The sequence below is a fragment of the Porites lutea genome, chromosome 12 (genome assembly GCF_958299795.1).
Source record: "Porites lutea chromosome 12, jaPorLute2.1, whole genome shotgun sequence".
Classification (NCBI taxonomy): Eukaryota; Metazoa; Cnidaria; class Anthozoa; order Scleractinia; family Poritidae; genus Porites; species Porites lutea.
In genome coordinates, this window is record NC_133212.1 from 5,884,718 (window position 1) to 5,897,023 (window position 12,306).

Below are 12,306 nucleotides of genomic sequence, written 5' to 3' on the forward strand. Positions count from 1 at the left end.
AGTTTCGATGGTAAACGAATGTTCAGAACATAAAGCTTATGGCTTTTGAGTTCTTTTTGAAAAATGTTACAAAGATCTAAAGAGAGTTAACGTCAAAAAGTTACTTCTAAGTGCGCAATAGTTCTTTTGTACTGGCTCTACGTTATTGCCGCAGGTCGAAGTTTGTTTTCACTTCACTGTTGCTTCCAGACCGTTTCAAAACCAGAGCTTACTTCGGCAGCTTGAATAATGGACCAAAACAGTCAAAAAGGGTCACAAAAAGGCTATCATTCCTAACAATTTGCTGTGAAAGTCTCTGTTCGACGTTCTTTTGAACAGTTTCGTAGTTTGAATAAGCGACAAAGAAGCTTCCCGCATCATTCAATCCCACCATGTAACTTATACAAATGAAAGGCTTTTTTTGACCGTGTGTAGAAACACGGCTGCTCATTGCATTATTTTTCTTACCGTTTGGAACCCCTGATTGAGGCAGAAAATTTCGAAGAAACCAAGCCTTTATCATTGAGCTTCCGCTGGAATGACGAAGGGAAACAGGCTGTCAAAACGAAAGCGGAGTGTTTTAAGGCGTGACGACTATTTTTATTTTCATCATTATTCCTTTCAAATATGCATTACTGACCATGCGTGAAGTCAATACGACTGGATATATGGCTAAATTCCGTTTTTTTGATTTTGCTAAACTTTCCAGAAGTCCTTTATTTTTGCCTGGTTGGTTATGCCGCGAGACTTTGTCGCTCGCTGCGCGACGTCATGCATTGAAGCTCGTCTTCGCTCACTTTTAAGAACTGATGAGGGGTCGACTTCGTAGCAAGTCTAGCATTTTGTTTACCGAGACGAGTCGAGGCCAATAAAAAAAGGACGACGCCAATATCCAGCTATCTTGACCGAAGAAGCTTGGTCAATAAAGGATTTATTTTATGGCCATATTTCCGTGGTTTTGATTCACAACGGTTCGTCTTGCTGTTACCGTATTTATTCGAAAAAGCGCCCACCCCGATCCTAAAGGCAGAAAAAGTTAATAAACGTCCAGCCTCGAATAAGCGCCCACCCCCTCCTCCTCCCAATCAAGCTCAAATAAGTGCTCACCTCCACCCCACCCACCCGAGTGAATAAATTCTAATAAGAGTTTTCTTCAGAGTATTTTACAGAAACCTTGCTTTGTTACTTCTTTGCCTTTTGTTATTAGCATTTATTGTTGCAAAATAAACATACTTCACTTGCTAAAAATGGTGAAAATTTAATAAGCGCCCAGCCCGGAATAAGCGACAACCTCAAATAAGCGCCCGCTCTCAAGGTCCAAAAATTTAATAAGCGTCCAGGGCATTTAGTATTTTACGAGTAGGCAGGTTACCAAGACACTGATTTATCTCGCGTACCCTTCCCAGCGTCCTTTGCGTCAACACTAAACGTTCCCATGGTCCATTGCGCGATACTATCGCTCGCGGTCGCGTTTTCTGTTCTCCAAACACACTTGAGATGAGACACTTAAGAGCGAGGCAGTTTATCTAATTATATCGAGTTTTGACATCTTTAAGACTAACAGAAATCTACTAAGCATGAGGTGTGTAGACAAGATACCCGCATGACCGGTATGGGATCAAATAGCGCGGGTAACATCACGATGCCTCGAACATTTCGGATGGTGGGCCTGTGGCACGACTCAAAGAGAGATCTCTCCCCCATTCCTGTGAAGGAAGTCACCAACTTGTGCCTTGAATAGACCTTTTTAGCTGAAAGTTTGTTTTCAGATCAGGCAATCCCGGAATTTACCTTTTGTGTCGCATAAATCATGCACACATATACACGTGGATACACGCGAACGCGCGCGCGTGCAGTCAAAGGAAAGGTCTGGAGTGAGGGTGCAAACGGAGAGTGAGACTGGAGAGAGAGACACGCCCCACGGGTGTGTGAAGACCACGTGCTTAGCACGAAAATATCTATAATGCCAGCGCTTCGCACCTTGCAAAACCGATTTTAAGAAAAGTACGACTGTTTTGCAGTCTAAGAGGTCTATTGACAAAATACAGTGATTTGTATAAAATTTAATCCCTAGCTCGTTTCATTGGAATGGAACAATGGAATGCGGAATGGTTTAAGAACTGTTCACAGTCGCCTCTTTACCGAGACTAGCCTGGGGATGATTATCAAATACACTTAGGAAGTGAAGGACGGTTAAACCTAGCTCCCACCCCGTCGGTACATTTTATACGGTAGAAAAGGGAACTGTGAACAGTCTAAGGGACATACCATTATTTTTTTGATGAGGAGGGTTGGGGGGGGGGGGGGGGGGGGGAGGGCGTTGGCGAAAATAATGGTCCCACTTTACGGACACCTCGTTATTAAGGACAGTTTGCTTTGTCCCCGGGGAAAGAAAGCCCTTACATTTTCTCGAAAAAGTTCAACCACGTTAATACGAACAACCAGTTAAAAGGGACACTCGCTATGACACCCTCAGTGTCCGTATTGACGGGGTGTGATAGTACTGGCTCAATATAAACGCACTGCGCATGCAACGAGCATTTTTGGCTTGAAAGCGCATGCGTAATAGAACGGTTTACACGACGTTACGGAAGCCATAGATTGGTGTTCCTAAACAATGAAACGGAGGCCATGTTGAGTTCCAAGCAATTCTTGTCGGAGTTGAGCTATTTTCTTATGTAAACACTTTCTTTTGTTCCAATGCTGGCTACGTGAGTGAAAACGTTCTATTGGTAGTAATGACGCATAACTTGCAATTAACGCTGATGTTTTATGACTAAACTAAGAATAGGTTAACACACAACCCAAGGTAAAAAGATCTATTATTAAAGCAACTTAATCAGGCGCGCACGTGAAGATTAAGAGAGGATGGGACGAAACAAGAGACCCTCTCGCGCGCACATCTCAGCTCTGTGGTTTAAGCGACAGATACAGTTTTTTTTTGATGGTCTTCTGTTCGGGTTGTATCTTTCTAACAATATCAGCAAGCTTTTTCACGGTCTCATCATTTGACAGGCCTGTTCGTTTGCTCTTGAACTTTTGCAAAAGGTCCTTGCTGGTCATTGGCTTTCTTATGAGGTACCTTCTCACAGCTTCTTCAGTGATTCCCTGAGGGCCTTCCTCACTACCGATCGGTGTTGGGGTGCTTGTTCTTGAGCCTCCTCCTGCCCCTCCCGCGGAAGGTGCCGGGGATACACGAGGTTTTTTGCTTGCTGGACTTCCCTCTTCACCTGGGGTACCTTTTTTACTTGCACTTGCTGGGCGCTTCTTTGATTTTGCTGCAAAAACCCAGACAATTCAAAAAATCGTTTTAGCACGGGGAACATGAAACTGATCGGGAACAAATGGAACCACATCCAAAATGCTAGTTTGTAAAATACTGTGAAAGAACTAGTACCTGACGAAGGTTTTGCTAAATAGGTTTCATTTATACTCACTCCATACAATTTCATCTACGTGCCCGGAAAAAAGTGGGAATATACTTACAAGGAGTCCCTGGTCTGTCCTGACTCAGCTTTGTAGCAGCGGCAGCAATGGTATTAGCAGCGCCGTTTGAGCAATCGTAGGGGTCGATGAACGGCTATTTGAAGAGGTACTGGAGCCACTCCCAGACTTCTTCTTTTTCTTTTTGTCACCTTTACAAACACAAAATAAATTTGAGATCATATACGAGCAAAACGCACCCAAGATAGTCAAAATTTGTTCACCAGTTTAGTAATTAAGTGTTTTCGCACCTATGGCGAAGACGGCCACATGCCAAGCAACTAAAAGTGAAACAAGTCGTAGCATTTTCCCGCGCTTGCCATCTCCAAGTCTTTACTCTGTAATTTGATTGGTTCATTTAATAAATTGCCTCTCATGTGATTGGCCAGAGCAATCCCCTTTGTTGCATTTTACTTGCGATAGCCTCTCTTTGGATAATCGTAACCGCCTCGATTTCTGCTTGGTTAAGTGTCTTGCACGAACGGTGATTGGTCAGATTCGTTAATTTTACGTCACTTCACTGTGTGACTGGCCACATAGGGAAACACGTCGTGGCATTTTCCCGCGCTATGCGACCGCCGCGTCTTTACTCTACTTGTGATTAAGCAAATCGGATTCCTGCTACGCGGTCGTCTGATTTTGTTTATCACTCGTATGATTACAGACCGAATTGGACTCCACTCACTCTTATTACCATCATCAACTGGCTGCCTGGCTCCACTAGCCTCTATGGTTTTTCCAGGCAGCCAGTACTCTAATTTATTTTCAATAGTTTCACTGTTGTAATTTGTGAGTACAAAAAAAGATTGTTGTTGCCTCATGATTTCTAACCTTGTAAAAACAAAGCAGAAGTTCCCTTCATTTCAACCCCGTCCGGATCTTCTTCGTCTTCATCCTCGTCCCAGGACTCTTTCCCTTCATCTCGTTCCAACATATCTTTCAGTTCATGTCCTTCTTGTGTTAGTTCATCCTCATCTTCACTTGATGTCTCTTCTGCATTGAGGTCATCTTCAGCTTTCGGTTTGTTCACTTTTAAAGCCGTGACATCTTCTGTAAAGCGAAAAAAAAACAACAACAGAGATACAATAAAAACGTAGGATTAGGATGGCCATGAATTTGAAAAACCATCACAGGAGATTCTGAGGTTAGAGTCCTTGGGTGAAATCCTCAAGTGTGACCATTCAAATGAAAGCAACGGATGAGTACTTTCCTGCGGTGCTGTTTATTATACTATACAAGGTGGTTCTACCTTTGGAGTCTGTAGAAGAAGTCCTTAAGTGTCACCAATCAAATGAAAGCCACTGAGCAGTTCTTTACTGTGGTACTGTTTATTATGTTGTACAAGGTGGTTCTAACTTTTGAGTCTGTGGCTGAAATCCTTAAGTGTGACCTGACCATTCAAATGAAAGTTACTGAGCAGTCCTTTGTTGTGGCACTGTTTATTATGCTGTATCAGATAGTCTTAAGTTTTGAGTCTGTCAATGAAATCCGAAAGTGTGTTTCTTGTGGTACTATTTATAATCAAACAGAATACGTCAAAAATAATTTTATACGTGAAACTGTTTTATCTGTTCATATGACAAGAGAGAATGAGCTACCTCATTCTCTCTTGCATGTGATTATGACGATGACGAAAAAAAAAAGAAAATGAGGGCGGTGATGATGATGATGATGATGATGACGATGATGATGATATTAGGGATTGAAGGTTTAAGAAGTCTCACCCTCTGACGAGGACGAGCTATCAGATAAGTAATCCATTTCCTTGGAATTCAGGTAACCATCTTCCCCAGATGAGACATCGCTATCAGCATCTGAACCTTTCTTAGCCGTTTGCTGCTTTTTCTGTCCGACCTTGTGCTTGTCTTTCTTGGCCTTTTTATCTGCGGAAGGAAACAACATCAGCTGCTAAACATTCAACCCACAAGAAAGACGACGTTAATAGTGTTCACGATTTTTGTATAGTGGAGGGGGCGACAGTACACAGGCTTTGTAAAAAAAAAAAAACGCGACAGTGGATATATCTAGCAACCTTTGTGGCATTACAGGTGTGGTATGGAATCCCTAATGAAAGGGTTCCCAAGTCTCCACTAAAATAGTGGGTAAGGTGGGGAGGGAGGATGCATGTATACAAGGGTGTTATGTGTATAAAAACAGAACAAAAAAGTTAGATGTTAAGATTAGCACTGATAATGAGGGACGGGCAAACTGCAGAGCAGCTATGTCTACCTCAAAGAAGTGCAAAAATTTATTTAGCAGAAAGTAATAATTACTGAAAGTCTAATAAGGATAGGATTAAATAAAATATATTAGTTGAAAAATAAAAAGAATAAGTATTGAGGGACTGGCAAACTGTCAAACAGCTATGTCAACCTCAAAATAGAGTTAGGATAAGTATAAGAGGATGAGGGGTTAGAAGGTAAAATGATAAGAAGGATGATAGGAAGGTGAAAGGGGAAGAGAGGGACCGGCAAACTGCAAAGTAGTCATGTCAACCTCTTGGAAAGTTGAAAATAAAGAAGAGAGAGGAGGAGGAAAAAGGAAGAAAAAAAAAGGGGGGGAATAATTAAAAAAATTTTAATAATAAAATGAAATAAAACATAGAAGCAGGGGCGTCAGTGCACAGGCTAAAAATAAAGATGAACGTGCTACTTGCCAAAGAAATAGAAGTGCGTGTTTGATGGTTGGGGGCAAGGGGGAAGGGGGAGGGGGAAACCAAAAGACTCTGATTAACCAGCGTTAATGGTACCATAGCCAACGTTTAGTTGTACGTGACTCGATCTTGTTCAAAGGCTGCTAATAGCCATACAGCAAATCAACTTGAAAGTTTAACCCCCTCATGGAATTTAAAAAAAACTATTGCTTTACATGAAGTGAATAATGGGAAGACACATTTATTGTTGGATATATCAGAAAACAAGTTAGTTCACGGTAAAAAAAAGTACACAAAGCAGATCACAGTTTACCTTCTTTACTGCTCCCTTGATTTTCCTCCTCATCATCATCTTCTTCCTCTGACAACGATAAATCCCTTTTGTCATCATGAATAATCTGCAGCAAAAAAGCGAGAACTTTAACAAGGTTTTTTTCACATAAACTTGATATACACTCAACGTACTCCAGACAAACTCCCCTCTATAAGACAGACAGCTCTCTAAAATGGACACCAACAAAATAATAATCCCAGCATTTCTTTAGTTCTTTTCTTTCACCTTTCTATAAGGCATGCCTGGATCATTATACGTTTCAAGGACGCCGCCCACCTACCCCTCCCCTAAGGCAACATTTTGTCGTAAGTGAGAAGTAAGTGTTAATGTTGGCTTTTAGGGGAGGGGTAGGTGGGCAGTTTCCCACAACGTATAAAGATCCTAGACACCTTTTCAAGGCAGACCTTAAAGACCTAGAATTGGTATCGTACCAGCCGTTCTTTCTTTGCTGTCTTTGAATGACAGTTCCTGCATTTTTGACGTCATTGGTTCAATATCGCAAAATACTTCCAAATTTATATCAACCCTTCTGTTGATAATTTCTGTCTAATGGACAAGTGTCTGCAAGATTATATTATGGTGCAGTGGCCACCTTACCATGCCAAAGCTCCACCCCAGTCATGACTCAGCAAAGTGCAAGATTTGTATCCTTGAAGTGCCTCAATCTGTAAATATATCAATAAATAAAACAATGAATAAAAATTTTTAATAATAATATCTTTTCGGAGCTCACATTATCAATCCTATACTGTTACTGGGTACTGTTATAAATAAAAAATAAAAAACAATTTTTCTTCTACCATCTGCAAAAACACTGTGATGTCGTCCTTTGCAGCACAGTATAATATAAAATATTACAGCCCTTATTTCTGGATTGGACAATGTACTCAAAGCTATACAGATATTCAAGAAAAACTTTTCTTATTCTTAGTTATTAACATGTTTCTGTTTTGTTTTGTTTGTTTGTTTTTTTTTTGGTATTTGTGATCTTTTTACAAAATCTTCTAGACTATGATGTTTAATTTAAAAGTGTCCTTTGAATCTACAAAATATTTTATAACAAAGTTTACGAGGTGCACACAGAGGATTAAACATTTTTATATTTTCTTCACTCAATCTGCTGTTTCAGCAATACATGTAAGTGCACTTACAATTTCTTTAATGTCGTTAACCAATAATGACGTCTTTTAGTGTTCTCGCCCTTTAGGACTGTCACTTTCACCATAGCCCCTTAAATACAAAATATTGCTGTAATATTTAGCTTTTTAAAAATTCTTTCATTTTGTTTTTCATGAAAATCAAAATAAACTGCTGAGAATGGGATGGGGAATGGGCATATTCAACAGTTTTGAATTAAATTACCATGTGACTGAGCTATAATTTCTGTCAGTCTCAAAGATGCCAACTAGCCAGTTAGCTAACTGGACAAAAATCCCACATTTTGTTGTGTACCTTAATTACTCAGGAATATTTTACAGTTGTAGCAGCTGTACGTGCATAATACAGTTTGGCTACTTGCAATTTGTATTTAACAAATCATTATATGCTTTTTATGGTACCTCAAATCTACAGCAACCATCCTGAAATTATCACTAAAAGCTTTCAGCTGATATTGCCAGGAATACCAAAACTGCAAAGTGATTTTAAAACAGGGTCAGTGGTTTTCAATGCATAATATTTTCTAAGTTACTCATTATTATATATTTAACTTCTTTGTATTAATAATAATAATAATAAAAATAATAATAATAATAATAATAATGGTTTATTAACAGTATTTCCATGAAAAATGGCACTACATCTGCTAATAAATTACAAAGTATACTTACAAGTAGACTGATGGAACTGGATTAAATCTTGAACATTATTTTATTGCTACTCAAAGTTTCATGCCTCTTGTGAAGCAATCATCAGGCAACTTTTATTTGCATGTTTACCCTTGTTAGCCATTACTAACAGATGGTCTTCTGTGTCTAAAGCAGTACAAATTATAATTACCGTCTCCAGAGCAAAATAATGATTTCTTTTGTCATGTCCAGTCTTTTATATCTGAATTGAAGATATTTTAAAATACCTAAATATGTATGTTCCATTTGTTAACATTCCTGAAATATCTTCTTTGTTTTGCTGCTGCTTTTGACTAATTACTATTTCTATTCTAATTTTTTTTTTAATGATATTTTGGAGTGAGTCCTCTCAAGGCATTTTTTGTTTCTCTTAGGGTATGGTAAACTTCATCAATAAAATTTAATGATCACATAACAAACCCTTGTACTTCTAGATCCAGATGGTAGGATGATTTAAACTTTTTAATGGCTTTGGTTTACAAAGATATCTGCTTGAATGACAGTAAAAATAATAAAACAGTAGCAGTGTGTGTACATTACCTCAGGGAACCCATGTATACACAGCATAAGTGGTTTCCCTGTGTCCCCTTTAGCAACATAATGGATCCTGATATTTGATGCTGTTCTCAGGAAATCGTGTTCACCAAGCTCAGGGTCAAGAAGGCATTCAGGAGCTATAGAGAAATGAAAAACATCAACTCTTTGACAGTCAAACCAGGTCAAGCATATAACCACCATGAAGATTTCATTAATGAATATTATATGAATAATAGTAATAATAATAATAATAATAATAATAATAAACTCTATTTAACTGTCAAGTACTTTAGCTATGAAGCTAATTGGGGACCCTATGAAATAAAAAGATAAATATGTACAGCAATAAAATCAAGTATTTACAGTTTAAAAAAAAATTATAATAAATAAATAATTTATATATGCAAAGCAGAATCCCTTAGCAGTTGTTGATAATTTCAGATTCATTGATAAGGCATAGCCTGAGTGACAGGCATTTGCGGGCAAACAGCAGATAACAATCACACAGGCAGCATGATTTTTCCTTTCTTTCTTCTAGTGAGTAAAACAAGCCGTTGGGAGACTTCTCAAAAACAGTCAGTAAAACTCATCAAGCTGACAGGTCTTTTCCTTTATATGGTTCTTTAAATAATAGAAGAAAGCAAATAAACTGCTTTCTTCTATTCTCCTTTCAAGCTAAAATTGATGCCTTCAGTTCCTAATTCTAATGATGAATTCCGTACAGAAATCTTATTACAATTCACTAAGAACATATTTTTAAATGATTACTGAAAGATCAGCCATGATGTTAATTTCAAGCAATCAGATTAAGTATCAAGGCCATGATTGACATGTTTTGAAAACTGACCTATTAGGATTTTAACATTTGTCTGGTGGATGTTTATAACATGAAAATAATGGCTTCCTTGCAGGCCTTTCCCATCCAACCTCCTCACCCCCCCACCCCCCCCCCCCCTTCGCATTTCTCTCCCGCCCAAGTGTGGTATTGAACACTGCATTGACAAGGCCTGTCTTAAAGTGGAGAGTTTAAGGTAATGCACATGTGCCAAGACAGCTACCAGAATAAAATGTACAGACCAACTGTGAATCCAAGGAATCCAGGAATCTGTCTTTAAATTTGCTCATCCATAGCTTTACGTAAGCAAGTGAAGTCTGCTATTTCTAAAGTACTTATGAGTGCTGTTTTTTTTTTCAGAGAATGGTGTTTAGGAACGAAAAATCAATTTTGCAAATGGAGTCTCGAAAGCCACGTCACAGGCACCCGGCAACACCACCGCGATCAAACGTCTAAATCGTTATTTTTTGTTTTTTATTGCTGGGATGTCATTTACCAATTAGAGAGAAATGGGCAAAGATGTATAAATCAGTTAGTCAACATAACTATCTTTCCATTTTTCTCAAAATTTTGAGCTTTTTTCGCTGAAAACGCTTTGCGCTAAAAGAGAATCATGTTTGAAAATGGCGCCGATAATAACGTCAGCATCGGTTTTCAATCACTTAGAACTTTTTTAGTAAACTTTTAAAAAGTTTAGTAAACTAACAGGATGTTGGTAATACCCTAAACTTTCGATAGTGAAAGTAGCAACCTTAACTTTGAAGTATTTCGCTTAACTTTTGCAAATTTCACTCATTTGACCGCTGTGAACCCGGCAACAGGATGTTCTCAAGAGTCTTTGGAGATAGAGAAGCTCAGCTGATCGATCTGTTCTTCACTTCATTTGCTGATAAGCAATTGAAATGTACGCTCAATTTACAATAATCTTTATACTCATACGCTGTGTGTTTTTGTCATTGGTCAGGTGCTATTTGCAGGTATTTCTAGGTTTTATATAGGGCAAACAGATAGATCAGTAATAAAAGGTTTTTTGGAAAAGGCGGAAAAAGGCAAGAAAAAGGAGCGTTAAAAATTTTTAATTAATTATTATTTAGGTTTGTTTACAAATTTTGTTTGCCATTGAATCGGGCATGGGTATGTAAAAGACCTGATAAAAATACACGTCTGGTAAATGTTTGTTTCAGAGCAGGACAGGGCTGTAAATCTTATTCTTACTGGCTGCAACACAAATCTGAGAAATAGCAAAGAATATGAATTATGGGGACATATAAAATCAAACCAAATGTCCAGAAATACTCCTGCGTAAATTTCCCTGCGTGCATCCAACTCGCTTCCCCTTGGTTTTAAGACAATGAGCTACTGTCAGAACTCACACATGCACAATATCGTGAACCTGTCCCTTTAAAAAGTTCAAATGCCCCAGAGGTTCCCCAGAAGGGGGGGTCAGGGGGTGGATGGTGAAGTTTCAAATTGATTGGCGCCTTATCCTACAATAGCAAAAGTCACTGTACAAATACAGGGAATAACATTTTACGGTTACACATAGTAACAAGACGCTACGGAGCTAGCGTACACTTCGGCGTCGTGGTTGTGGAACTAATTAATTGTAAATGCGGAGGAATAGTAAGAAATCAAATATGGTAAGAGTAAGGCGTGAAATTATGGGATTTGTCAGGATATCCTGAAAAGAGCAACATCCAAGAGGCCTACTTGCCAAAAACTAGCACTTCAGGACAAATTGTCTCCGCGATATTAGCCCAGTTATGCTCTAATGACTCCATACAAATCCTTCTAAAAACAATTCCCCATTTTTCTTAGTCACATCAGGCTTCAAAAACAGCATAGCAGTCTCATGTACTGATTAAAGATATGTAAGGCATGGGTAAGGAGTCAATTACGTTGAGCATGGAATTGGCTAAAACTCAAAATCACGAGTTCGAATGCTTTGAGGATAATTATTCACTGACTATCAGCACGCAGGGATGTCGGATTAACACAAGGAAGTTTAACACCAAAGGAACATAGCCTTTACAGAGCTTGAAAACACAGCATCCGCCAACACAAACTTGACTTGAACTTAGATTAAAACTAAACAGCCTCTACCAATAATAACAAACTCTCACTTGAACTTCATATATCATATATCTTACAGCTTCCGAGAACTTGTAAACACAGAACCTGAAAATCGACCTTTGTCACACTTGACTGAACACAGCAGTCCAGCTCGTGGGAAAAAACTTCGTTCGTCAAAAGAACTCGCTTGGAACTTGTATACCGTTTGACATAAGGTTCTAGAAAATAGTAAACAGGCGAATAGTAGTGGCTTTTCGACACATTTTATGATTTCAGTAACTGATGCAAATCTGCTGACTCATGCTGAAATGTAAACATGCCCTAATTAATTATTCATAGCTAAATCCAAAAACGTAGAGAACGTTCGAGAAAGTCACGCAACGCATGAAAGCAATTTTACTAACTCTCAACAAAGACAAAATGTCTTTGTGCAGCAATTTGTAACTTTAAATTCATCATAAAACAGTTCGAAAGGAGAGCTCGCTCGTGAAATGTTTTTCAACACTCGAACAGAAATTTCGTGTCTCTACGCGGCCACGAAATATCCTCTATTTATTCCTCGAGT

At 38.7% G+C, this 12,306-nt stretch overlaps 2 protein-coding genes across 2 annotated transcripts in view; both read right to left on the bottom strand.

Annotated features, from left to right (window-relative positions):
• Window positions 1-2,685: 2,685 nt before the first annotated feature.
• LOC140953603 (uncharacterized) overlaps window positions 2,686-12,306 on the bottom strand; it is an 80,825-nt gene continuing 71,204 nt past the window's right edge. Inside the window, exons 3-8 of the mRNA XM_073403021.1 lie at window positions 7,047-7,091; window positions 6,429-6,513; window positions 5,187-5,345; window positions 4,294-4,512; window positions 3,466-3,614; window positions 2,686-3,257 (exon numbers count right to left, since the gene is read on the bottom strand). Of these exons, the coding sequence (XP_073259122.1) occupies window positions 3,490-3,614; window positions 4,294-4,512; window positions 5,187-5,345; window positions 6,429-6,513; window positions 7,047-7,049 (591 nt within the window). The 5' untranslated portion in view covers window positions 7,050-7,091 and the 3' untranslated portion in view covers window positions 2,686-3,257; window positions 3,466-3,489. The remainder of the gene's footprint in view (window positions 3,258-3,465; window positions 3,615-4,293; window positions 4,513-5,186; window positions 5,346-6,428; window positions 6,514-7,046; window positions 7,092-12,306) is intronic.
• The window catches only part of LOC140953606 (epoxide hydrolase 4-like), a 32,459-nt gene continuing 27,255 nt past the window's right edge, over window positions 7,103-12,306 (bottom strand). Inside the window, exons 3-5 of the mRNA XM_073403024.1 lie at window positions 8,009-8,079; window positions 7,601-7,679; window positions 7,103-7,114 (exon numbers count right to left, since the gene is read on the bottom strand). Of these exons, the coding sequence (XP_073259125.1) occupies window positions 7,637-7,679; window positions 8,009-8,079 (114 nt within the window). The 3' untranslated portion in view covers window positions 7,103-7,114; window positions 7,601-7,636. The remainder of the gene's footprint in view (window positions 7,115-7,600; window positions 7,680-8,008; window positions 8,080-12,306) is intronic.